General features: G+C 51.1%; 1 protein-coding gene across 1 annotated transcript in view; it reads left to right on the forward strand.

The window, feature by feature from the left end:
• The first annotated feature begins 14,520 nt into the window (after positions 1–14,520).
• ADCY3 (adenylate cyclase 3) overlaps positions 14,521–25,471 on the forward strand; it is an 81,704-nt gene continuing 70,753 nt past the window's right edge. The window contains exons 1-2 of the mRNA XM_043469222.1: positions 14,521–14,740; positions 15,215–16,051. Coding sequence (XP_043325157.1) covers positions 15,377–16,051 — 675 coding nt within the window. The 5' untranslated portion in view covers positions 14,521–14,740; positions 15,215–15,376. The remainder of the gene's footprint in view (positions 14,741–15,214; positions 16,052–25,471) is intronic.

Here is a 25,471-nt window from a genome sequence, read left to right on the forward strand (position 1 = left end):
CTCAGACCTATGTACCGGATTCCTGGGGGCCCAGCAGTCTGTATCTAGATAAGCCCACAAGAGGATTCTGGTGTGTAATGTTTGAGAGCCACTGACTCTCCGTGGCAGACTGCTGTGAAAGAGCATAGAGTGTATTGTCCCCTGACATCCCTTCACTAAATCTCTCCTGCTTAAATTGACCAAAGTGGTAGGAAAGAACACATGTCTTGTAGAGAGAAGGAGGTCCTGCGTTCAGAATCTGGGTCTGTCATTCAAAGCTCAGTGACCCTGGGCACCTGTCTTTCTTCTCCAGGCTTCTGTTGCCTTATCAGTGAGTCTCTTAAAGTTTCCTCTGCTCCCCAAGTTCCTCCCATGTATTGCGTTTTTGCAAGTCTGCAGGCTTCTCTTGTTTCACTCATTTCCCTTTCTTCTATCAGCCCTGGGCTGTGCCTCTACTGCTGGGGCAGCACCTTCAGGATGACAGAGAGGGACTCTGTCTAAATAACTCTAGGTTTTCAGAGATGTACAGCTCACAGAGGCTTAGCGGTGCTGGGCAGCCTCCACCCTATCCCCCACTGTCTTCATGTGTCCATTTCACCCTAAAACTCTTGCTGTCTCCATCGCTGCTTTTCTGAGGTGACTGCAGTGTTGCTGCCTTAGGAGCCTCTGACTGAGTCTGACATTACAGAGGGCCCAACCCAGTTACCCTGTGCCTTCAAAAAGAGAAAAAATTGGGGAAGTAACACCCTTTCCCACAGGGGTGTTTCCTGCTCAAACACCTACTTTTCAAGCCTTTTGTTGCCTATAGGATAAAATCCAAGTTCCTGTCACTTGTTAAGCACTTAATATAGATCACAGACTTCCTCCGCAACTTAAAAGTGTTTTATCTGACTCTAAAATGATCCCTCAGGATAAATATTCTATCCCCGTAGTATGGATAAGGAAATATGCTCTTTAAAAGGTTGAGTCAATTGTCTAGGACTACAGCATTGCATTGTTGCTGTTTGATCCCCCAAAGAGATGTCCACCCAGAACCTCAGAATGCCACCTTATTTGGAATAATAGTCTTTGTGGATACAGTGAGGGTAAGGACCTTGAGATGAGCACGTCCTGGATGAGGGTGGACCCTAAACCTAATGACAAGCCCTGAGAAGAGAAGGGGGAATCAATGAGACACCAAAGAAAAGGAGAGCCTGTGAAGACAGAGCAGAGATTGGAGCTATAAAGACCTGAGCCAAGGAATACCAACCGTTGCTGGCAGCTTCAGAAGCTCGGAGAAGGGCAGGGAATGAATTCTCCTCAGGGAGCAGCCTTGTCCACACCCTCCTTTTGCACCTGAGGCCTTCAGAACTGTGAGAAAACAGATTTCTGCTGGGACTTCGGTAGCAATCCAGTTGTTAAGACTTTCCCTTCCAAGCAGGAAGTGCAAGTTCAATCCCTGGTTGAGGAGCTGAGATCCCCGTGCCCCATGGCCAAAAAACCCAAACGTAAAACAGAAATAGTATTGTAACACTTGCAATAAAATGGTCCACTTCAAAAAAAAAAAAAAAAGTCTTACAATATATATATTTCTGCTGTTTTAAACCACCCAGCTTGTGGAAATGTGTTATGGCAGCCCCAGGAAACCGAAACAACCACTGAGCTATTTTAAGAGTGGAATATGTGTTCAGACCGGGGCCTGACTATAGCACCCCTGCTCCATACTGCCTTAGCCAGGCATAACCCAGCCTCCACCTGCCCTCTGTCCCCTTATCCCCTCCCCCCACCCTCCAACCCACCCCACCCCCAGTCCAGGCTCAGCGAACTTCTCGGTGTCCCTCTGCTGTCCACGGCCTGTGGCTTTGCATTTGCTGCCCCCTCGACGTGGCATGCTGTTATGGACTCACTGTTCATGGTACTCTCCCAGTGCATTAAAGTCCTAACACCCAACGTCATAGCATTTGGAGTTGGGGGTATTTAGAGGTAAGTGGGTATAGATGAAGTCATGAGGGTAGAGGCCCATGATGGAATTAATGTCCTTATAAGGAGAGGAAGAGACACCAGAGCTTGCTCTGAAGTCCAAGCAATAAGGTGGCTGTCTGCAAGCCAAAAAGAGAGCCCTCCTCAAGACCTGGACCTGCCAACCCCTTGATCTTGGCCTCCAGCCTCCAGAACTGTGAGAAAGAAATGTCTGTCATTTAAGCCCCTCAGACTGTGGTATTTTGTTACAGCAGCCCGAGTGGACTGAGGCACAAATTGGCAAATTCTTATTGAACTTTGATGTCCAACTCAGATGCCTCCTTCTCTGAAATTTCTCTAGACTCAGCTCTGCTGCCCAGGCACATTTCATAGATTTTCTCAGCTAGACAGATGTCTCTCCAGTGTATTACTTCTTGGCAGACTAAGACCTTATCTTTTCTTTGTGTTGTTGGTTGCCTAATAAAAGCATAGTCAATGTCTGATGAGTGAGTGAATGACCTCTGTTGCTGAACTGTGAAACAGATTGAAGATTTTTCAACCATGTGTTTTCCAACTGATTATGAAAGAAGTCACAGAACACAACTGAATGTTGATTAAAAGGAGCCTAATGGAGAGGGCCCTGATGCTGGGAGGGATTGGGGGCAGGAGGAGAAGGGGACGACACAGGATGAGATGGCTGGATGGCATCACCAACTCAATGGACATAGGTTTGTGTAAGCTCCGGGAGTTGGTAATGGACAGGGTGGCCTGGCGTGCTGCGATTCATGGGGTCACAAAGAGTCGGACACGACTGAGCGACTGAACTGAACTGAACTGAACTGAATGGAGAGTAAAAAAATAAGAAAAACGTGGGTGCCCTTAGCATCCAAATATGTTGTTCGTTAACCAGTCAAAGCTTGGCATAATTTCCTCAGTAAAAAAGTATTTTCCTGGTTTATAGAAGTTCCTTGGAAAAGTGACAGGAGAGTTGGCTTTGTCGGGAATCAGGCCTCGTCCCTGAGGACCAGCAGAGTCAGTACTGTTGAAGGCCTATCCAATAGCCATTTCTCCTTTCTTCCTTGTTGGTAGAGTCCTAGTGTCTGTCCCTCCACTGTGAGGCCCAGGGTGAATCATGAGTGACTGAAGCCGTTTGTGGTGGTACCAGTTCTTCTAGTGACTGATTTGGAAGTGGGCATGTCACCCTGCTGTAGCCAAAAAGACATAATGGACATTCTAGGGAGCTTCCAGGAAATAATTTCATCCTCCTGAAAAGGGCAGCATGGGAGGAAACTGTTTCTCTTCTTCTGTGGAATAATGTATCTGTGTATGATGCTAGATTGTGGTGCCAGCTGGCCAAATGGGGAGAGGTAGCCTGTGATGGCAGAACTGATTCCCCAAGGGTTGGCAGGGCAGAATCTGGAAAGCAACATGCCCCTTACAGATGGGCTTGAGCCACCAAATAACTAACCTTAGACCTATTTTAACCAAAGACTTGTTATAGAGATATTTTCTCTACCGTTAAGCCATTGTGAGTTGAGTTTGGGGTTACTTAGGACAGATATAATCCCAACAATTCTAATACAACCCAGCTACCCCAAAACACCTCTGGCCCCACTCCAGGAGAGATGACTGAGAACGCCACCATTTGCAATTGATTAAAGAGAAGTTCTGTGTGTTAAATTATAAGTTTTACCCTTGAAAGGGATTAATCACTGAGCTTTTAACACCTTAGAATTTATTCATTTGTTCCTAAGCATTCCTTCCTCCATCAAGCATTTATTAAGTGCCTTTTCTATGCCAGTCATTCTGTTAGACATTGGGATAAAACACACACACACACACAATGAACAATGAGTATCAATTTATAGCTAACAGTCAAATCCTTTATATTATTCTCTCGAAAGTTATTTAAATGTATGTTTGTTTAAAGGCATTTTTGAACTTGGGCTTGACTTAAAAAGAATTCCCACTTACAGCTACATTAATCCAAAATCGTGAACAAGATGAAAAGAATGTAGATGACTTGTGGGGAAGCTTTTATTAAGAGAAGCAAAGAAATACCCCTAAGAACCTGCCCTGAACCCAGAGCCTGTTATACAGAGTGAAGTCAGAAACAGAAAAAACAAATTTCGTATATAAACGCTTATGTATGGAATCTAGAAAAATGGTACTGATGAACCTATTTGCAGGACAGGAACAGAGACGCAGGCATAGAGAACAGACTTTGGACATTGCGGGGGAAGAAGAAGGTGGGACAAATTGAGAGACGAGCATTGACAAATACACACTACCATGTGGAAAATAGATAGCCAGTGGGAAGCCGCCGTACAGGTGCAGGGAGCTCAACCTGGTGCTCTGTGACGACTTAGAGGGGTGGGATGGGGTGAAGAACTGGGGGGGAGATTTAAGAGGGAGGGGACATATGTATGCTTACGGCTGATTCACGTTGTTGTGTGGCAGAAGCCAACACGATATTATAAGGCAATTATCTCCCAATTAAAAATAGGTTTCTTTTTAAAAAAAAAAAAAAGCTTGTCCTGCCTTAAAGGGATAAAGAGAGCAGTGCAGGGAAGGCAAACGAGCACTCACCGCCAGAGCTAGTCTCTGACGGCAGGAGAAAGAGCAAGAGGCCTCCAAGCCAGCAGCAGAAAGACTGACTCAACCCTAACAGCTGCTAAAAATAGCAGAGCAGAGTTACAAGCTTTCCTGTCCAAACAGATCTAAAGCTGGCAGGTAGTCGGGGGCTAATAGTGAATGGAAGGGTCAGAGCCATCTCAACCAGAGACCCTCACAAGGGGTTCTGATCCTCGCTCAGCTGTGAGCAGAGCCGTCACTGGCTTCCCACTCAGCAGGGCTGGGTGCATGGAAAGCCAGAGGCACCAAGGAGGGGAGGATGGGTGAGACACAGGGTTGCTCCAACCCACCCTGAACCCACTTCACTGAAGTGAGTTTTAATAAAGTGAAAAAAGAAATTTTTAAAATAAGAGCTATAATTTTTTTTTTAAAAGGACCAAGTGTTTGGTCTCGTTTTGAAAAAGCTTAGCAGATATCCCTGAATATAACACTTTCAGAAAGATGCTGGCTCTGCCTGGTGTCCCCCATGTGGCAAAGGAGGATTGAAAGGGGGGTGGCAAACCTTGTTAGCTAACTTATTTCTACCACCCCTTGAGTATGTCGCATCATTTCTTAAGAATGCGAGAGGGAACGTAATGCCAATGTGAGTTATTTAATAGTTATAAAAATCACTATCTGCAGAAGCACATGGATATGATTAACCTGCACATGTCTAATTTGAGTGTAAGTCAGCACACCAGCAGGGCCTGAGAACTTTGTGGAATGACTCCTAGAGAGCGTTACTTAAATCTGGACCACTGTCTTCCGGTAATTATCATTTTGTGTCTTCCTGTCCATTATTCCTTGATGGTCTCATCCTTTTTTGAACCACTTTTTCTCCCACATCAGCTATAGCTGGTTAGAACATGTCATTCCTCCTGCTTTGCTTTCCCCGCGGCCCAATGCTAACTTGAGCCCTAGCCAAGCAAGGGGGCAGGCGATGGAGGGCTATTCCCCCAGCGATGTCCAGTGAGGCTGGGAAGGTCAGATTGCACAGCACAGCCTGAGGTCAGACGTCTGGGTGTACACTTGGGCCATGCCCTTTACCAGCTGTGGGACCTTGGGCAAGTGATGAACCTAGTCTCAGTTTTCTCATCTGTAAAATGGACATATAGTCATCTTTCTGCCATAGAACCATGAAGATTACATGAGATGAGTAAGTTGAGACCCAACCAAGGAATATCCTGGATGCTAAAGATTTTAGAATTGAATCTGAAGGCAGTAGGAAAACCATAGACACTTTTTGAGGAAGTAAAATTGTCTGAACAGTGTGTGCTTCCGGGAGATATGCCAAAGACAGCAAAAAGGGGGTTTGGAGAAGAATCTTGGAATGAATCCCATGAACCTCAGGCATCCATTCTTCTGTTGGGCCCATAATGTCCTCTTGTTCCCAACCAGGCATCATGGAACAATGCCAATTAGGTGACATGGAAGGGAGAGGGACCCACAGGAGGGCCTCTTCCTTCCCAGCTTTACCTTGCACTAGATTTCAAGGGCCTCTTTTCTCTCAGAAGAAAGTACCCTTTTAAATGAGACTTTTAAAATGCTTTACAACCTCCATATTTTACCTGCTAGTGCATTTAGTGCAGCATCAAGAGTAGAAACCCTGCCTGGAGAGCATGTCAGGAACCTCCCCTGATCTGTGGAATATTGTCTCCCCAAACTGTCCTCATCCTGGTCTCCAGAAGCTGTGAGATGCTGCCTTATGTGGCAAAGGGGATTTTGCAAATGTGATTAAGAGCCTTGATGAGATGATACAGGTGGGCCCAAGTAACCACGTGGGTCCTTCAAATTGGAAAACCTTTTTCTGGCTCTAGGATGTGACTATGGAAGAAATGTGAGAAATACACTATTGCTGGCCTCGAAGACTGGGGAAGAGTCCCTGAGGGAAGGACTGTGGGCAGCCTCTAGAAACTAGAAAAGGTAAGGATTTAGGTCCTCCCCTAGAATCTCCAGAAAAAATGCAGTTCTACCAATGCCATGGTTTTTGCCAGTGAGTCCCGTTTTGGACTTCTGACGTGCAGAATTGTAAGCTAACACACCTGTACCATTTAGACACTAAGTTTGTGGCAGTTTATTATGGCAGCTGCAGAAAAGGATTACACTTACCAGGGACCTGCTTGGCCCTCAGCACAGGGCAATCAGCAGTTTAAAACCCAAAACAGAATTGTTGTATCAACAGAACTCACAGACTATGGGAGAGAGAAGTGTTAGTTGCTCAGTCCTGTCCGACACCTTGCAACCCCATGGACTGTAACCTCTATCCACGGGACTATCCAGGCAAGAATACTGGAGTGGGTAGCCATTCCCTTCTTCAGGGGATCTTTCTGACTCAGAGATCCAAACCCGTATCTCCTACATTGCAGGCAGATTCTTTACCGCCTGAGTCACCAGGAAGTATAGGTATGGAAATGTACAGTTGGATCCTTAGTTTCCTGTGGCAACCAGAACAAATTATCACAACTTGAATGGCATGAAACAACAGAAATGTACTCTTTCCCAAGTCTGGGGTCCACAATTGCAGAATCAAGGCGTTCAGTAGTGCCACACGCCCTGGAGGCTGGAGGGGAGAATCCCTCCCCACCTCCTCCAGCTTCTGGGGGCTCCAGGTGTTCCCTGGCTTGTGGCCACATCCCTCCAGCTTCTGCCTCCATCATCACAACACCTCCTCATCTGTGCCTGTCTTCTCTGTGTGTCTCCTAAAGACATCAGATTTAGGGTCATCCAGGCAATCCAGGATGATCTCGTCTCTTGATCACAGCTGCAAAGACACTTTTTCCAAATAAGATCACATTCACAGGTTCCAGGGATTTGGCCATGTACCTATCTTCTGGAAGATAGGTGGTGGCAAGGAACCGTGCAACCCACTACAGATCTCCAAGTGAAAAATGACTACTATTCCTTGAGGACAACTTCAAGGGAAAATGACATTCAGCACTTTACAAGTATTATCAAATTTGATCCCCTAACATGTTGGGGGGTGGGGGGGCGGGTAGGAAGATGGGGATAAGATCATATCTGGATTTGGAATGATCCATTGCCCTAGTTGGGGGTGTAGAGAATGGGTGATGGGAGGAGAGAGGAAGAATAGGGTCAAGAAATGCTTCCCGAGTCCTGAGATGGGGCGCCAGGCCAGGGAGTGGCTGCTGGAATGGTTTAGGTTTGAATATCTGCAATGACGGTATGGAGCTAGCCCTTCTCGAAGCCCCTAGCCTGACCCCCTAAGAACTGGGCTCTTTTGAGCACTGGGACCAGAGGGAGGGAGAGGCACTGTGGAGCGGAGGCCTCCATCTCCTGCTGGCCTGCGCCTTGTCACCTTCAGTGTTCAAAATCTTTTTCTGCTCCTTCGAATCCCCAGCAGGCTGGGAGAGGCTCATTAGGGCATATTTCTACGGTGCCTCTTCCCGGAGGGGCCCTGGCTCAAGTGCTTTTGGGAACGTGACACTTCCATAGAGGCCTCGGGATTACTCAGCATCCACATGTTGCTTTGCACTCCTTGGGCATGTGTCTTACTTGCCCCAAATTTAACCTGTCTGGGCCTCCACTTCCTCATCCAGGCTGAAGCAGAATGATGTTTTGAGTGTCTTCCAGCTCTGACACCTAGGGAGCCATGATTCTGCCAGGTGCCCCTGGCCATAAGTTGGGCACTGAGTCTGAGATCACAGTGTCCTGCCCGGAGCAAGCTTCTGAGGATTCCCGCTGGAGCTGCGCTTGTGCACCACCCGAAGCACCTGGAGTCCAACCCTCCCTTGCCCCTTCCTTGCTGTGGGCTCCGGAGCAAGTCACCTCTTGTCTCTGAGCCCGTTTCCTCACATGTAAAATGGGGACCTGGGTAGTACCCAAGTCATAAAGCTGAAGGCAAGAACACCACAGCGCCTGGAGGCAGGATCCCACAGGAAACAGGGTCACCGCCCACGGGGCAGCACGGACCAGTGCGTGCAAGGGGATGAATGGTTGGTATTAAGTTGATGTTATTTCAGCAGCAGGTTATGGAGTAGCTGCTCTGTTTCAAACACTGGGCTGGAGGAGAGCTGGCCCAGCTTATGAGGAGATGCTCACACCCAGGATGAATCAGACCCAGAGACACCCCTGTCCAGGGAAGAGAAGGTGGTCCTCACTGTGCTCTCTGCCCACCCAGAGGCCCCCGGAAGGGAGCAGGGCACGGGGGCTGTCAGATGGGGGAGGAGGGATGAGGCCAGCGCCTACCCGCCAGGGCAGTGTGACTGTGCCAGTGAGACATGTGCATGCTCGCCCATCACACTCATCACACACGTGCACTCACAGGCATCTCACATACGTTCAGACTCTAACGCAAAACATGTACTCATACACTCCGAAACACTCAATACTCTTACTTGTACATGCTCACAGTGGTCCAACAAGCGACCCAGAGGAAAGGCAGAGAGAGGGAGACCCTAACATGGACGCAGAAGCATCAAGAAACAGAGGACAGAGACACAAAGAAGTGACATTTGGGCTGAGTGTCAGAGAGGAAAACCACAGTGGGGGTCAATAGAGGGACCCAGATGTAACCACAGGCAGGGCCCGAGGGAGACGGCAGCCCAGCCTGGCTCTGAGTAGGTCCCTCAGGAACAGCAGCACCAGGGTGGCTGGGTGACCTGGCCAGGAGGTGGCTGGTAACTCCCATTTGACTTGTCCTGTGGAGACTTGCCAGCCATTCTGCTGGGCTTTCCTGGGAGCTCAGATGGTAAAGAATCCACCTGCAATGCAGGAGATCCGGGTTCAATCCCTGGGTTGGTAAGATCCCCTGGAGAAGGGAATGGCAGCTCACTCCAGTATCCTTGCCTGGAGGATTCCTCGGACAGTGGAGCCCGGTGGGTTACAGTCCGTGGGGTCGGACACAACTGAGTGACTAACACACACACTGATGCCCTTGAGCCCCATTTCCTAGGGGGCAGTCTCTGTTATCCACCACGAGGATACTGAGAATTGGGGAGCTGGAATCATCTGTCTGAGTCCCCTGCAGCATCCAGACCAGTGCCCACGGTTGACTCCAGAGGACTCCTGTCCTCCAGATGAAGGCTCCGAACCTCTGAGCCGCAGGAGTTGGTGAGGGGTCTGGGCCCTGTAGAAGACATCCTCCTGGCCCACCCATCTACTCTGCAATTGCTGTGGGTACACCCTGCAGACTCCTTGCCTCTCTGCACGAGTGTCCTGTTTCCTGCCCCGCTGCCCACCACTCGGCCTCCCTGAGGCTCACACTGGCATGCCTGCAAGTACTTGAGAGTAAACCCAACGACTGGGGCCCCTCAACCACTGTAGGATGGAAGCAGACAGGTAAATACCATCCCCCCTGTCCCTGGCTCTAGTCACCCAGCCAAACATGCCCAGGTGCCTTCTGCACGGCTCCTCAGAGGGTCCCAGAGGGACTAAGCCCCACTGCCCGCGGCAGGGACCACTCCCTGCAGTAAATACACACCCTGTATTTACTGGCTTTCCTGTCTTCCCTCCCTGGGAGTCACTCTCCCAATTAAACCACCTGCACACAGGCCCGTGTCAGGCTCTGCCTTCAGCTGAGGCCCCAGTCAGGGCCCTCCCGGGGCCCAGCACCAGGGGAGCTGGGGATTTCTCTCCTCCCACTTCTCTTTCCCCAGGACTCCAGGGTTCTGCTCTGATCTATTGTTTGCTGGATTCAGGAGCCACCGCTTTTCCCCAGGGGGGCACACCACTCTTGTTTATCCAATAACCATTAATTCTCAGCAATCATCTCTAGTCTCAAACCATACAAACAAAAGTTGCCTTCGGCAAACAGGTATCCTGTCCGAGTGGATCCTGGGATCAGGTGGAGGTTGGGACGCCCTCCAAGCTTCTAGCCAAGCCCGTAATTCTGTCTTCACTTTAGGACATGTGTCATAGGCAAGTCACCCACACAGCCATTCATGGTCTTGGGTTGTGTGGGTGTGTGCATGTGTGTTTGCAAGATAGATTTACTTTATCTTTTGATTGTAAAAGAATGCATGTCAGTTGTCCAGATAATGCAAGATGCATAGCTTAGAAACTGAAGACACTTTGCCCCCTTTTCACTTGAGTGGGGTTATTTTTATTTTTTTTATTTATTATAATTATTTTTGCCCCACCATGCAGCATGTGGGATCTTAGTTCTCTGATCAGGGATCAAACCCACACCCCTTGCATCCCTGAAATGGAAGCTTGGAGCCTTAACCACTGGACCGCCAGGATAGTCCCTGCGTGCGTTGCTCCCGTTGTGTCCAATTCTTTGCGATCCCACGGACTGTAGCCCACCAGGCTCCTCTGTCCATGGGATTCTCCAGGCAAGAACACTGAGTGGGTTGCCATGCCCTCCTCCAGGGGATCTTCCCATTCCATGGATGGAAACTGTGTCTCCTCTGTCTCCTGCATTGGCAGGCGGGTTCATTACCGCTAATGCCACCTGGGAAGCCCAGGATAGCCCCTAGTTATCTTTAATTTACCCCGGCCCAGGACATGTTCCGCATCAGTGAATGAGGCCTGTTGGTCCTCTCAGGGACAGCCAGGTGCATTTCTCCTTAAGGAAATTATCCACTCATTCAGTGGCTGTTTTGAGCACCCACTAGGTGCCCCGTACTGGAGAAGCAGCCGTGAGGGAGCCAGCTGAGACTCTTGCAGCCTCGCTGTGTCTAGCGAGACACTAGCTGTGTCTTCCCTGACTGCCTCTCTTACTCAGTTGCCTCCGGCTTCAATGAGGGGCTGCAGCTGCCCTTCTGGGTTTCCCACATCCACAGGGAAGGGCTGTGCGTACGACCCAGGATGAAGAACAGGGTTGGGAGTGTGCTGTCCTGCTGCTGAACCTTGGCAGAGGCTCCAGACAATCCGATGCTCCCCTCCGGTCCTGCAAGGCCCTGTTTCAGGTGGGCTGTGCTCAGCTGAGGGTCTGTCCTGGTGGACACAGTACCCTGGCAGAGCCGGCAAGCATCCTGAGAGCACGGGCAAGGTGGCTCCTCTGGTCTTTCCTGATGGATGCCTGGGCCGGCTGGGCATCCTGGGTGCTCTCAGCACATGTCTGTTGAACAGGTGGCATGGCTGAGAGAGGAGGATTGTGGAAGGCCAGGGAGCAGAGCAGTGAGGTCAGCAGTCGGGGTAGAAGGGGGCAAGAGATTTCTGTGTGGAACCCACTCCCTTCACGGGGTTCATGGGGAGGAGAGGCCAGGGCATGGGTGGTGGAAGAAGGCTCATCAGGAAAGCCACAGGGCCCAGGGGCTGGGCGCGGCCTTGCCAGGTGGGGAGCTCCACAGAACCCCAAGAGTTGGCATGGGTGCCAGGAAAACAGGAGGGATTCACAGAAGGCACAATGTGTTTGTCCCTTGTGCCCAAGCAGGCTCAAACAGTATTCATCAGCTTTTTTTTTTAACATTTATTAACACATGTATCTTGGTTGTGTTGGTGGTGGTAAAGAACCTGCCTGCCAATGCAGGAGACGTAAGAGATGCAGGTTCAGTCCCTGGGTTGGGAAGATCCCTGGAGGAGGGATGGCAACCCATTCCAGTATTCTTGCCTGAAGAATCCCATGGACAGAGGAGCCTGGCTGGCTACCGTCCATACGGTCACACAGAGTCAAACATGATTAAAGCAAGAGCATGAGCACTTGGTTAAACATAAAAATCGTACCTCCTTTAATATTGTGAAACGATTCAACATTCAGAAAACTAAGATCATGGCATCTGGTCCCATCATTTCATGGCAAATAGATGGGGAAACAGTGGAAACAGTGACAGACTATTTTTGGGGGCTCCAAAAGCACTGCAGATTTTGACTGCAGCCATGAAATTAAAAGACGCTTACTCCTTGGAAGAAAAGTTCTGACCAACCTAGACAGCATAGTAAAAAGCAGAGACATTACTTTGCCAACAAAGGTCCGTCTAGTCAAAACTATGGTTTTTCCTCTAGTCATGTATGGATGTGAGAGTTGGACCATAAAGAAAGCTGAGTGCCGAAGAATTGATGCTTTTGAACTGTGGTGTTGGAGAAGACTCTTGAGAGTCCCTTGAACAGCAAGGAGATCCAACCAGTCAATCTTAAAGGAAATTATTCCTGAATATTCATTGGAAGGACTGATGTTGAAGCTGAAACTCCAATACTTTGGCCACCTGATGTAAAGAACTGCTTCATTTGAAAAGACCCTGATGCTGGGAAAGATTGAAGGCGGGAGAAGAAGGGGACGACAGAGGATGAAGTGGTTGGATGGCATCACTGACTCAATGGACATGAGTTTGAGTAAGCTTCAGGAGTTGGTGATGGACAGGGGTGCTGCAGTCCATGGGGTCGCAAAGATTCAGACACGACTGAGCGACTGAACTGAACTGAACAATTCAAAATAAATGTTTGAATTCCAATGGGGGGAAATGCTACTTTATTGAAACTGTTGTTTGTTGTTTAGTCACTTCAGTCTTGTCTGACTCTTCTGCAACCCTGTGGACTGTAGCCTGCCTGGCTCCTCTGTCCTTGGGATTCTCTGGGCAATACTGGAGTGGGTTGCCATTTCCTTCTCCAGGGGATCTTCCTGACCCAGGGATTATTGAAATTACCCTCCTCCTAATTTGATGTCATATTTCTCACCTTTGGAAGCAAACCCTGACAGGTTTGGGCTGAGGTTAGTAGTTTTTCGTAGTTAGTATGAGGAACAGACAGAAACAGCTATGATAGGATCAAGTCTCTAACGAATCTACCCCCTAAGGTTCTGCAAAGGGCCCTCACAGATGATCTCAAGAGATCCAGGAGTCACCTTCATCCAGGGCCTGGAGGACTAGGTTTCTCTCTTTTCTTACCAAGTTCTGCTTTCCCCAGGGAGCCCACCCTGAAAGGGCTGGCTGTCCTCAGCAACTCCCTCCCCCTTCCCTCCACATAGTTACTTGTATTTCAAAACAACTTATCTCCCTTCTTTCCCTTTATCTAAATTCCTAAAGCCTGTGGTTGGTCTTGACTTTTTGTCAAATCCGAGGAAAGTAGTTTATACTATGGTGTAAGAGACTGATAAGACTTAACCATTCAAAGGGGCATCTGCGTTCTTAACAGCGTTCCTACATTCAAAAAACGCAAACAGGTGGAATGTGCACAAGCGATCGTTTTGAAGCCGGGTATCTCCCAATTCCACGTGCCTCCTGGGCCACTCCTACCCTCTTCTTTCAAGAATCGGGCTCAGTTGCGGGCCCTTCTGCGGCAAGCTCAGGCCGGCGTTTGGGCTGCCAGGGTGGGCGGGGACACAGGCCTGGCGCGCCGGGCTGGGGAGTCGTCCCCAAACCCCAGCCCCCGCCTCTCCGAGCCCGGAAGGAAGTCGCGGCAGAGGAGGGGGCGCCCGGGATGCCCCGAGCGTGCCTCACCTGCGAGAGGGCACGTCCCGGGCTTTTATCTTCCGAGACCCGGCCTGCGGGGGGAAGGCCCTGATTAGCCCATCCTTCCTGCCACCGCCCACCCCGAGCTTCCACGCAGCGATCGCCGCCCGGTGCCGGAGCGTGGGGCCACGGGGGCCCCTGCAACTCGCCCCCGCGCTCCTCCTCGCGCTCCTCCTCCTGCCCCCGCACCGGGTCCGGGTCCCGAGCGGAGCGCCTCCCCCCGGCACCTCCCCTACCCCCCAACCCCCGCCCCAGCTCCGGACCCGCTCGCCGAGAGGGCGGCGACTGAGGGGAGGGAGGGGCGCCGCCCGCCTCCCGGGGCCTGGAGCGCGCGTGGCCCCGGAGCCGCCAGCGCCGCGCGGGGACTCACTGTGCCGCGAGCCCGGGCTCGGCTGGCTCCGCTCGGCGCGCGGGCGGGGCAGAGGATGCTGGCGGGCTTCCCCGGCCTCGGCCCGCGCTCCCGCCGCCAAGGGCCCCGGGTGCGCCCCTAGCAGCGCTGCCGCCGTCGCCACCGCTACCACTGCGGGGCCAGAGGGAGGGCGCCGGCCCCGAGAGCCGCAGCCCAAGCGGCTGGCGCCCCCGAATTTTCCAGCCGCCGCCGCCGCCTCCTCCTCCTTTCTCCAGCGGCCGGGCGCCTGTGGATGCTGAAGGGCAGCCCTGAGCCTTTCCCGGCCTGACGGCGGGAGGGTCGCGCCCGGGCCAGGGGACCGGGGACCGCGGCGCTAGCGGGGCGGCGCGGCTCCGCGGGGAGCAGCCCCCGGGCGCGCCGAGCCCTCCTGTCCCCTTCCGCTACACGCGTGACCCGGCCTCGCAGCCCGCGAGGGGACTGGCCCGGGCCACGCGGCTCTCGAGTTCCCGCACAGGTAAGCGCAGGGGCAGGGCCTGCCTTCCGGAGGTCAGACCGTGCCCGGAGATGGGGCGCCCCAGGGGCCAAAGGGCTGGTTGGGAAGGGAAGTAAACAGAGAAAGATTCAGGAACCCCCCAGGCTGGCGCTGGTTTCTTGGAGCATGTTTTATCCTCACATTCAAAGACTTGGGCCTGGAGGCGACTTAGATGAGGAGATCTTGGGGTAGAGAGACTGAGATGACGCGGAGACCAGGGATGGGTGGAGAGGTAGCCAGGCCTGTCCACAGCCGGAGACAGGAAGCAGTGTTTGGGTGGACAAGACTAAGTATGTGTGTGGTCGGGTGGTGGCCGTGAGCGTTGGGGTGGCGGGAGAAAGGCCTCGGTTTTGGAGCCTCTGGCAGCAAGGATTCTTCCAGGAGGGCTCGGGCAGGTTGTGGAGAAAGCTCGGGTAGGAAGGAAGAGGGGCTTCTACTTAATGATGTCCTTTTAAGTTCCAGATGGTCAGCGCTCCCTGGGCCCTGGAATCCCGCTCTGCGTTCCTGCCCGAAGTGGCCCCAGGTCTCCGAGAGTCCCGGTCGGTGGCCCGTGCCAGAGCGCTCCCTCTGCTCTGCAGCCGGCTTCTCCGGAGCCAGTAGAAGCAGATACCAGCCAGGATGCCGAGGACCCAGGGCTTCTCCGAGCCCGAGTACTCGGCAGAGTACTCGGCCGAGTACTCTGTCAGCTTGCCTTCGGACCCTGACCGCGGGGTGGGCCGGACCCATGAAATCTCTGTCCGGAACTCGGGGTCGTGCCTCTGCTTGCCTCGCTTCATGCGGCTGACCTTCGTACCAGAGTCCTTGGAGAACCTGTACCAGACCTACTTCAAGAGGCAGCGCCATGAGACCCTGCTGGTGCTGGTGGTCTTCGCGGCCCTCTTCGACTGCTATGTGGTGGTCATGTGTGCCGTGGTCTTCTCTGGCGACAAGCTGGCCCCACTTGCTGTGGCTGGGGTCGGGCTGGTGTTGGACATTATCCTCTTCGTGCTCTGCAAAAAGGGGCTGCTCCCTAACCGGGTCACTCGGAGAGTGGTCCCCTACCTGCTGTGGCTGCTGATATCAGCCCAGGTCTTCTCCTACCTGGGCCTGAACTTCTCCCGTGCCCACGCGGCCAGCGACACGGTGGGCTGGCAGGCCTTCTTCATCTTCTCCTTCTTCATCACGCTGCCACTCAGCCTCAGCCCCATTGTCATCATCTCTGTGGTCTCCTGCGTCGTGCACACGCTCGTCTTGGGGGTCACCGTGGCCCAGCAGCAGCAGGATGGGCTGAAGGGAGTGCAGTTGCTGAGGGAGGTGAGTCCCGCCTTTTGACCTGGCCAGTGACTTCCCTCCCCAGCAGCTCTCGGGGCTGAGGTGGTACCTGTTTTAGACAGGGGGTGGTCTGGGGCTCTCATCTACGTGTGTAGGAAGGACCACCTCTCTCTCAACCCCTGGCTTCGCAGTAGCGCTGGTCTGTGGTTGGCTTGAGGGATCAGAGGGTTTCCGGACATTGGCCACTCTGTCAACCCACGCCCAGCCTGAGTGGGTGGCCGGAAGGGCCTGGGCCTGATCTCAAGCGAGGCAGCCTTGCCTTTGTCCTTGACCCCTGCCAGGAAGGACTCTCATGGGGAAAGAGGGCTCCCCTGCTTCTGACCTCTTAACTTGGCATTGAGTGGCTTCAGCAAGAGGCTGACTGTGTGGACTCAGTGTGCCTCTGCCCAGTGGGGACGGTGTTTGCCTGCCTAAAGCAGTTGTTATCAAGATGAAAGGTTGTGGGTGACCTCAAAGAACGAGATGTGAAGGGCTGTGTGGTTGTTATAGAGCCCACTTCTGCTGCTGAGAGCTCAGGGTGCTTGAGCGCTCAGATAGAGGGAGTGGTGGTCTCCGCCTGGGAGCCGTGGTGCGGGGATGCAAACGGGGGCAGGGTAGCCAGCCACAGTGAGGGAAGGTCTGCTGGTTCTGGAGGAAGCCTTCTGCTGGAAGGGGCACAAGTCTGGCTTCAACTTAACAGGTAGTCTGTGCTCCCCACTGGGTGCCAAGACCCTGGGTAGGTGCTGAGGGGCTGCGGAGATGTGATGCTTGGCCTTCTGAGCTGGGTCACCTATGGGGCAATGGGGGTTCCGTAGGGCTGAGAGTCTATGAATTCCACAGCTGTGTATCCTACTCGCTACCTTTTCCTCATTTTGTGTATGAGCCCAGAGATAGAGAGTGACCTCTCTTAGTCCACACAGCTAGGTATGGCAGTGGGTAGCTGGAATGTCCGTGTCCAGATTCCCATTTCAGGGCTCTTCCTTCTACGTCACACCACTGCCCCCGTCTCAGCCAGAGTCTCTTGGGATGGGGGGCTGAGTCTCCAGGGGCACAGCAGTGCCGGTGGTCGATGCAAGCAACCTGTGGGGCCACCCCATTGGCCTCCCGCTTGGTTAGAGGAAAACACAGGTTTTTTTCCTCTGTTTTAACTTTCCCCCTGGTTCTTGGACCAAGATTCTTCCTGTTTTCCCATTCTGGCTCATGCAGTGTCATCTCACAGAAGCTTTGTGCCTTGGTTCTGCAAGGGCCCGGCCCTGGGCTGGTGTACATGGATTCAGGTAGGCACACTGGAAGGTCCCTTTTCCTCCCAAGGCCCTGTTCATAGAAGGGCGACAGCCTGCCATACCCCTAATGACTTCCAAGTTGGCGAACTTCAAGTTGTGCCCCTGCCAGCTGAGGGCCCTGCTGGAAGCTATCTGGGCGGAATGGTGAGAGACATTCCTTTTGGGAATCAGTGAAAAGCACAGCTTGCGGGCAGATCAGTGGGCATAGCAGCCCGTGGGGCCTGGGATCAAACTCGGAACCCTTTCCTTTTTCTAAACAGTCACTTCTAGCTCTTTCCTCTTTGCTGGGGTCCCTGGACCCCATGAATTTCCAGTATGCTTCGCTGCCCATGAAGGAGGCAAATCAGACATTCTCCACATTGGAGCCCAGGGGGTGAACGCTTGATTGCTGATGTCTTTGGGGCGCTGCTAAGAAACAGAAACTCCAAAAGATTAGGAAACAGGAAAAAAAAAAGATAGAAAAATAAGTAAATCAAGAATAGCAGTTGTTAGCATCCCAGGAGAGCATGACCTTGACGTGGGAGCAGTGCCATGGATGCAGCTTTGGGACTAGGAGGGGAGAGAGGGGCTCACAGGGTCTGTTTGGGAGCCTGAGATAGAATGCAAGACGCCCCAGCCTTCAGTGGGCTGTGTTCCAGAAGTTTCTGAGTCACTTGTTTGGGACTAATATGACTTTTTGAAAAGGTGCCTGCGTTCCCAGGCCCACCCACTGAAGTCTTAAGCCATAGGGGCCCTGCATTCAGTTTCTAGGAGCATGATGGCGTTCTGAGCCCCCTGTGGGCCCCTGCCGCTGTGGGGAAAACACCTGGACACCCCCCCCCCCAGCCTTGGGATGAAGCTCACCTGCCTGCTGCTCCCCTGGGCCCCTGAAACCCCCCGGGATGGGGTGCCAGCATAGAAGGGGGCAGGGCTGGAGGACAGGGATGTGAGAACTGGGCAACCAGACCCCCCTTCCCCCCGACAGTCAGAATAACACCAGGCACTTCCTTGCGTCGCCTTCTCCTGCCCACAGACTCCTTTTGCTTTGTCTTCTGCCATCACCTGTTGGCTCCAGCCAGGGACTCCCTCCTGGGTTGGTGGGGGGTGAACTCAGTTTCACAGTTAGAAGGAGACACTGGATTTCTGGGGCTTTATGAGTGCCAGCAGCACCAAAGGAACGTTCCCTATGCCTAAGTATGCTTCCTCTGGCCCTTCATCCCCACAAACCCGTACCTGAGTCTGGGATGGGGAGAGATAGAAGGACATGGGGGCCTTGGGGGGTAGCCTGAAGTATCAGCGGCAAGCCACCCAGCCTACCCTGCCTGGTTCTTCTCATGGAGGCAGGCTGGTTGGGGTTCCAGCAGGAACAGCTGGTGGAGTCAGGGGCTTCATTTATCAGTGGGTGAGTGGCTTTGACTGAACAACAAGTATGGGCCTTGCAGCCTGCAGGTCTGGGACTGAAAGGAGTCAGATAATGATGTCAGAGGCTGTGGTGGAGGAGAGCACGGTGTGGGGCTGGGGGAGGGAGAAGCAAACTGGCTTTTCCCACATCTCTCCGCTTGCCTGGGTCCTGGCCCAGCTTACCTTTTACTGCCCCATCGGTGAGCTGGTGAAGCAGGGAGGAGGTCAAGGGCAGGGCCAGCTGCTGATGGGTGAGAACGAAGGGGAAGATGGGGCGGGAAGAAGATGCAGCCAAGATGGGGAACATTCCTGTGGCCAGTGGCTGCTCCCAAGGCCCTCACATGTGGCCGCAGACATCTGTTAGCTTCTGAAAGGGTCCTTAAAAAATGAGTCTGGCAAATTAGGGGCCAGGAACCCCTGAGAAATATTTTACAGCTTTATTTCCTAGCAAAGAGGCTATTCAGGAGCAAAACTCTCTCATGGAATTAATAGCCTGTTAAGACCTTTATTCACAAATTAGAGCATGATGGAGCTGTGGATGTGTGATTCCTTTCACACCTACAAATTACATAGCAGATCATCCACCTTGTGAACGCGCATTCGGCTCTGGGAGGCTGGAGGGAGCTCATGCTGCAGGTGTCCTGTGTATAGGCTGGAACTCAGGTTCACATGCATCATCTCAACTGATCTTGGGTGTTACTGGCTCCATTTTACAGATGAGAAAAGTGAGGCTTGGGAGGATGAGAGAAGGGAGGAGGACTGGTAACTAGGGAGGGATCACTGGTGGGGGGGATGATGGGTGAGGGGCAGGGGGCATCCCTGAAAGCCTTTTTCTCTGCAACCTCTTTCGTGTGTCCTTGGCTGTCCCCCGATGCCTTTGCTATAAGCAGCATTGAAGAACAGGGCCAAGAAGTGGGAGGCCCTAAAATATCACAGGGAGCACCCCTCTATTTCCCCCTGGGAATTGGATGTAAAGAGGGGAGAAGCCTGTGACAGAATGTTCCTGGTGGAAGCGTGGCCAGGAGTTCATGAGAAGTGAGTGTGGGGAGCAGGAACAGGAGCTGGATGGGGAGGTGGGGAGGCATAGCCTGGGGCTTGCAGCCTCCGAGGTAGGGGTGTGTGTGTGTGTGTGTGTGTGTGTGTGTGTGTGTGTGAGTGTGAGTGTGAGTGAGACAGACAGGTATCTGTATGTGTGTGAGTGACAGACAGACAGACTGGGAGTGGGCAACAGCAACCCAGCTCTTGGCCCCTTGCAGCAGCCGAGGGGTGTGTGTGTGTGTGTGTGTGTGTGTGTGTGTGTGACAGACAGACAGACAGGTATGTGTGAGTGACAGACAGATGGACTGGGAGTGGGTAACAGCAATCCAGCTCTTGTCCCGCTGACCCTGGGCTCTGCCCCCATCCCACAGTGGGACAGATGGCTCATCCTCCACAAATGTGTAGAGAGGCATCATGTAGGAATTGGAATAATAAGGAAACACATAGGAAGGGACCGGAAGGCCACTGAATCCAACTGCCTGGGGGAAAGAATAGTCAGTTATTGAACATGTAAGCATCTTTGCAGAAAGTTCCCTCTCAGTCCCTTCCCCTGGCTGCGTTTTTCTGGTGTCTTTTCCTATCCTTAAAGAAAGTGAAGTCGCTCAGTCATGTCCAACTCTTTGCAACCCCATGGACTGTAGCCTGCCAGGCTTCTCTGTCCATGGGATTTCCCAGGGAAGAATACTGGAGTGGGTTGCCATTTCCTCCTCCAAGGGATCCAACCTGAGTCTCCTGCATCGGCAGGTGGGTTCTTTACCACTGAGCCACCTGGGAAGTCCCAATCGGGTGCTCCAACCCTGAATAAACACTCGGCCACCCCCTGTCCGAGCTGTACCCTCATGAACACATGCACTCGTGGTGATCTACTTCTGTGGGTACCATCCTGACCGACACTCAGATTTTGAACTCAAAGGTAACCCGCAGGTGCAGACCCAGTGACCCTGGGGATGGTCAGGGTGCTCACGTTTAATGAGCTCTTGCAGTGTTTCAGGAGCATCTTCCAGCAAGAGGCAGATCGTATTTTTGCTTTACAGATGAGGACACTGAAATATGTGAGTGAAATGGCTCATCCAGGGCTGCGTAGCAAGTGGAGGAGCAGGGTATGATCCTGGCCAGTGGAATTCCAGAGTCCCTTCTCTCCTACCATCGTAAAAGAACCCCTTTGACCTTCCCCGAGAGTCTGTTGAGATACAGTTCCCGCAGGACTGGGTCCTCAGTCTCTTCACCCACAAGTATCAGAAGGAACAACGTGGGGGATGAGGAGGTGTCTCTAGGGGCAGATATATTGCTGCTTATGGAGGGGCCGAGCTGTCTGGGCATTTCAGCTGATAGTCTGTATACACCTTCCTGGCTGGAGGAGGCATTGTTCCATTACAGGACCTTACAGTAACCCATGTCTATAATCATGACCCCCACTTCAAGAAAACATTAGGTTACCTTTAGTGTCAAATGGGGTCTAATACTACATTCTAAAAACATTTTTTATCAGAAATAGGTAAGAACAAGTTTGGATGAATAAGGATTATATTTGGCTCTCTAGGAAGTTCACTAATGTGGGGTTGCCTATTTCTCAGTGGCCTTACTATACATGTTGGTAAAGAATATGCCTGCAATGCAGGAGACCTGGGTTCAATTCCTGGGTCGGGAAGAGGCCCTGGAGAAGGAAATGGCAACCCATTCCAGTATTCTTGCCTGGAGAATCCCATGGACAGAGAAGCCTGGCAGGCTACAGTCCATGAGGTCACAAGAGTCAGACACGACTTAGCGACTAACCCCCACCACCATCCCTTCATTTACTTTGTGTTTCAGTTATCCATGGTTATATAACATAACCTCAAACTATGTGCCTTAAAACAGTGACAGTTTATTTAATCTCATGATTCTCTGTGCTCAGCTGGGTGCTGCCCTGCTTCCCATGCACTGTCTAAGGCCACTCACTTGACTGCCTGGACTGTTTCTTTCAGCACCAGCATTCAACTCACAGCTATGCTGGCAAGCCCTAAGAAGGTCTTACACACATGCCTGGAGCCTTGGAGCTTCTCTCAGTGACCCTTCCAAGTGGTTAGCTTGGACTTCTTCACAGCATGGTGGCAGTTATCAGAGATTTTAAAGGCTAGACCCATCCCTATTGGTCAAAGCAAGTCACAAGGGGTAACCCAGGTGCAGGATAAGGGGAAATTGATTCTACCCCTTGATGTGAGAGTGATATGTATATACAGGAAGGAAGGGATGGAGGGCTGCCGTCTTCTGAGGCTTTTTACTAAACAAGGGGGTGCATGAAGGGTGTTGGGGGAAAGAGATGAAGAGAGCCATGAGTCTGGGTGGCATACCTTAGGATGCTTCAGAAGTTAGAAATGTGGACTGCTGTATAGTCATTTCTCTGTATCCGTGGATGTGAAACTTCCACATATGGAGAGCAGACTGTCTTCATTGTACTGTGCCACTTTATGTTAATATATGCCCTTGTTATCCATGACAGTCCCTGGAGCCAGTCTTCTGCAGATACTGTGTATAACTTTTTGAAGGTATTGATTCTCTATGAGGCCCAACACATCATTTCTAAGATTCACAAAGTCAGAAACTGCCTTGCACGTGAAAAGATGATAGCTCATGGTTCATCTGCCTGGGATTTGCTTTATGTTTTGAGGAAGAATTTGTTCTTTTTTTCAAACATGCATACTCGCTCTGTCCAGGGCACTGTCCGGGGTGGAGCGGGGCACACTGCCTCCGATCACGACCCCAGCACCAATCCCGGCCCTTTCTCTCCACGTATCAGCTAGATGGGCAGCACGGTCTGATGTTTGTATTCCTTTCTCAGGAGGTGGAAATTTGCTTGTGCGCATCTGTCAGAAACACATCCAATTTGTCTTTCTTAGCAGATTGTCATTTACCCCAAGGAGAGTAAGACCACTAGTACAGCCCCTTGCAGTGCCTTGGTCCCGACTCTCCCTCTATACATGCGTGTTGAATAAATACATTCCTGCTTTGCTTTTATCTTTATTTCCTTCCTCATCAACTCTGAGAGTTTGGTAAATATTTGGTTAGATCCAGGCTAGGGAAACGTTCTGATGTTAATTTAAGTGATTCAAAAATGACATTTTTAAAGCAAGACATATAACTCTTCAAGAGTGCTAGTCTGTACTTCTTTACCACTTGTTAATTAAGTTTTTTTTCTTGTCTAGGGAAAAAGCAGCAATAGAAAAGGGTTTTAGGGGCCCAGAAAATGAGTCATTGATATCCTGTTGGCCTAGTTCTAATCTTGACCTTGGGCAAGAATGGTTTGCATAAGATCATGTAGAAGAATGACTGAGCAGAGTTGGAGCTTTCACCATCCCATCCCACCTTCCTGCTAGTTCCTCTAGTCTAAAGAGAAACTATGTTTCCTGTGTCACTTACCAAGCATCATTCTAGGCAGGAATATACAAAGAAGGAGTGAAAGTCATCCCTAGGTATCAGGGAGCTCCCAGGTTATGTTAGTGAAAGAGACCCTGCCTCAGGAAACAGAGGAAGGCTTCCTACGTGCTCACTGTTGAGCTGGGTTTTGAAGGATAAGTAGGAGTTTACTGGGGTGGGGGGCAGCGGGAACAGGGCTTTCTGATCAGAGTCATAGGAGATTCTAACTTGCTTTGGACTGGTGAGAATGCTGTGTGACAAGAGCAGGAGTGGGTGGCAGGAGCTAGAGATACAAGGTATAGAGAAGCTAAGTAGTGGAAGGGCTAAGGAATTTGGGCTTTATTCCTCTAATGATGAGGCTTCATTGAAGGAGTTTAAGCAGGCGACAGATAGGATCTGATTTGTATTTAATAGAATCCTTCTGGTGGACTTGAGTAAGGTTGAAACTGTTTAGGAGGCTATTGAAGTAGTCCAGGCCTGAGGCCATGAAGGCCACTCACCAAGATGGAATCAGAGGATGGAGAAGACGAGTTCAGGCTCAGGTGCTCATGGGATATCCAGGTGGAACTATCAGATTATTCAGTGGATCGTTATTGAACACCTTCTGTATACCAGGCCCTGGGCTTAAGATCTGGAGCTTAGAAGAGAGGTCATGGGTTCTAGATTTGGGGATCATCAGCCTTTAAGTGGTACCCAAAACCATAGGGAGGATGAGGGGGTGCCTAAGGACAGTGTGTAGAATCAAAAAGGAAGAGGGCTTAGGGCCTAACATGAGGGAGCAGCCTTGTTGGGGGACAGTCCCCCACTCGGAACATCCATGCCCAAACCAACCTCTGCTTCCTGCATGGGACATGCTTTTCCCAGGTGGCCGGTGATGAGCAGATGGCCCTTCTGGGAGCAGGAGGCAGTCCCTGGCTATTGGTGTTTGCACCATTTGTGCTTTTGCATTGGGGAAGCTTAAGACAAGCCATGGTGAAGTAGGGCTGGGGAGTCAGGTGGGGGACTGCTCATGGGAGTGTTTGTCACCTTGTGGGGGAGGGGGTTAGGTCTGTAAGGGCACTTTATAAATTGTAAAGCACCTTGAGAATGCTAGCTGTTTATTTCTTTATTGCACCTAATCTTGACAGACCATCTCTGATCTTTGATCTATGAATGAATCAGACCAGGTTTATTCATCATCCTTTTCCTCATCACTTTTCTGTGTAACCAACCAGCTCCTTCCCCCTCCTTGTGAAAGGATTATTTTAAGGAGTGTTTTTAATTATAAAATGCCATCTAATATTGCAGAAACTTTGGAAATGAGAGAAATTTATTATAATCCTATAATAACTAATTTTGTGTGTGTCTTTTTCTAGTCCTTCCTTTCTAGAAATTTTTACAAAGCTGTACGCATTACTCTCTACTTAGTCAGCTTTATAGCACAGACTTTTTTCTGTTTTAAATTAGTATTCACAATCATCATTTTTAATGGCTGCATAATATGATGTCGGCTAAATGTACCATAATTAACTCAACTGTTCCTTTTCTGTAGGACATTTGGTTACTCTTACTTTATTAATTTTATTTATTTATCATCCCATTTTCATTTGCTTATTATCATTATGTATATGTAATACCAGCAGGCCCATTGCCTTTCTCCTTTCCCCTCCTGGCTGTTTTGTGTCTGATGTATCTTCCTTCCTCTGATTACATTTTCAGCTGTTCTTTCCAGCAGAATTCCTTTGTGGTTCCTAAGAAGTTTGCTTTGAATAATGATGAAACCTTTTCCTGTTTCTCTCTTCAAGAGCCCTTTCTTTGTTGTAAACAGAAAAGAAATGACACATTTCAGAAGAAATCCCATACCACACTTTACCCCCATTCGAAATCCCAGTGTATGCAGACTGGATTTGAACCCTCACAAGATTCCGTGGTCATGGGCTGTTGTTCCCATGTCATTTGAGGACTGGTCCCCATGAAGTGGGGCCAGCTGAGTCAGAACTGGCAGTGTAAGGCTGGGAGCTGCCTGCCCAGGCCAGGGTTGGGCTCAGGGTTGCCCCTGAAGCCCCTGGAAGGCTGGGTTTTTCACCCGAGGGGGCTAGGCAGTGGGGAAGTGATCCCCATGGGCCACATTCCTAAGAGACTGACCAATAAGCCCAAGGCTAAGTCACCAACCTGCTGATGGTAGGTGGCCCTTACCATTCTCGAAGGATGGTGACACCCTGTCTGTTCTTTTGTACAAATTTACTACCAATTCCTAAGAAACCAAATCAGTCACTTCCTGAAGGGGAATCTGAGCAAAGAGCATTGCCTAGTGCTGAAGTGGATCATTCTCCCCAGCTGGGCTGGGAGT

The sequence above is a fragment of the Cervus canadensis genome, chromosome 5 (genome assembly GCF_019320065.1).
Source record: "Cervus canadensis isolate Bull #8, Minnesota chromosome 5, ASM1932006v1, whole genome shotgun sequence".
NCBI classification, from domain to species: domain Eukaryota; kingdom Metazoa; phylum Chordata; class Mammalia; order Artiodactyla; family Cervidae; genus Cervus; species Cervus canadensis.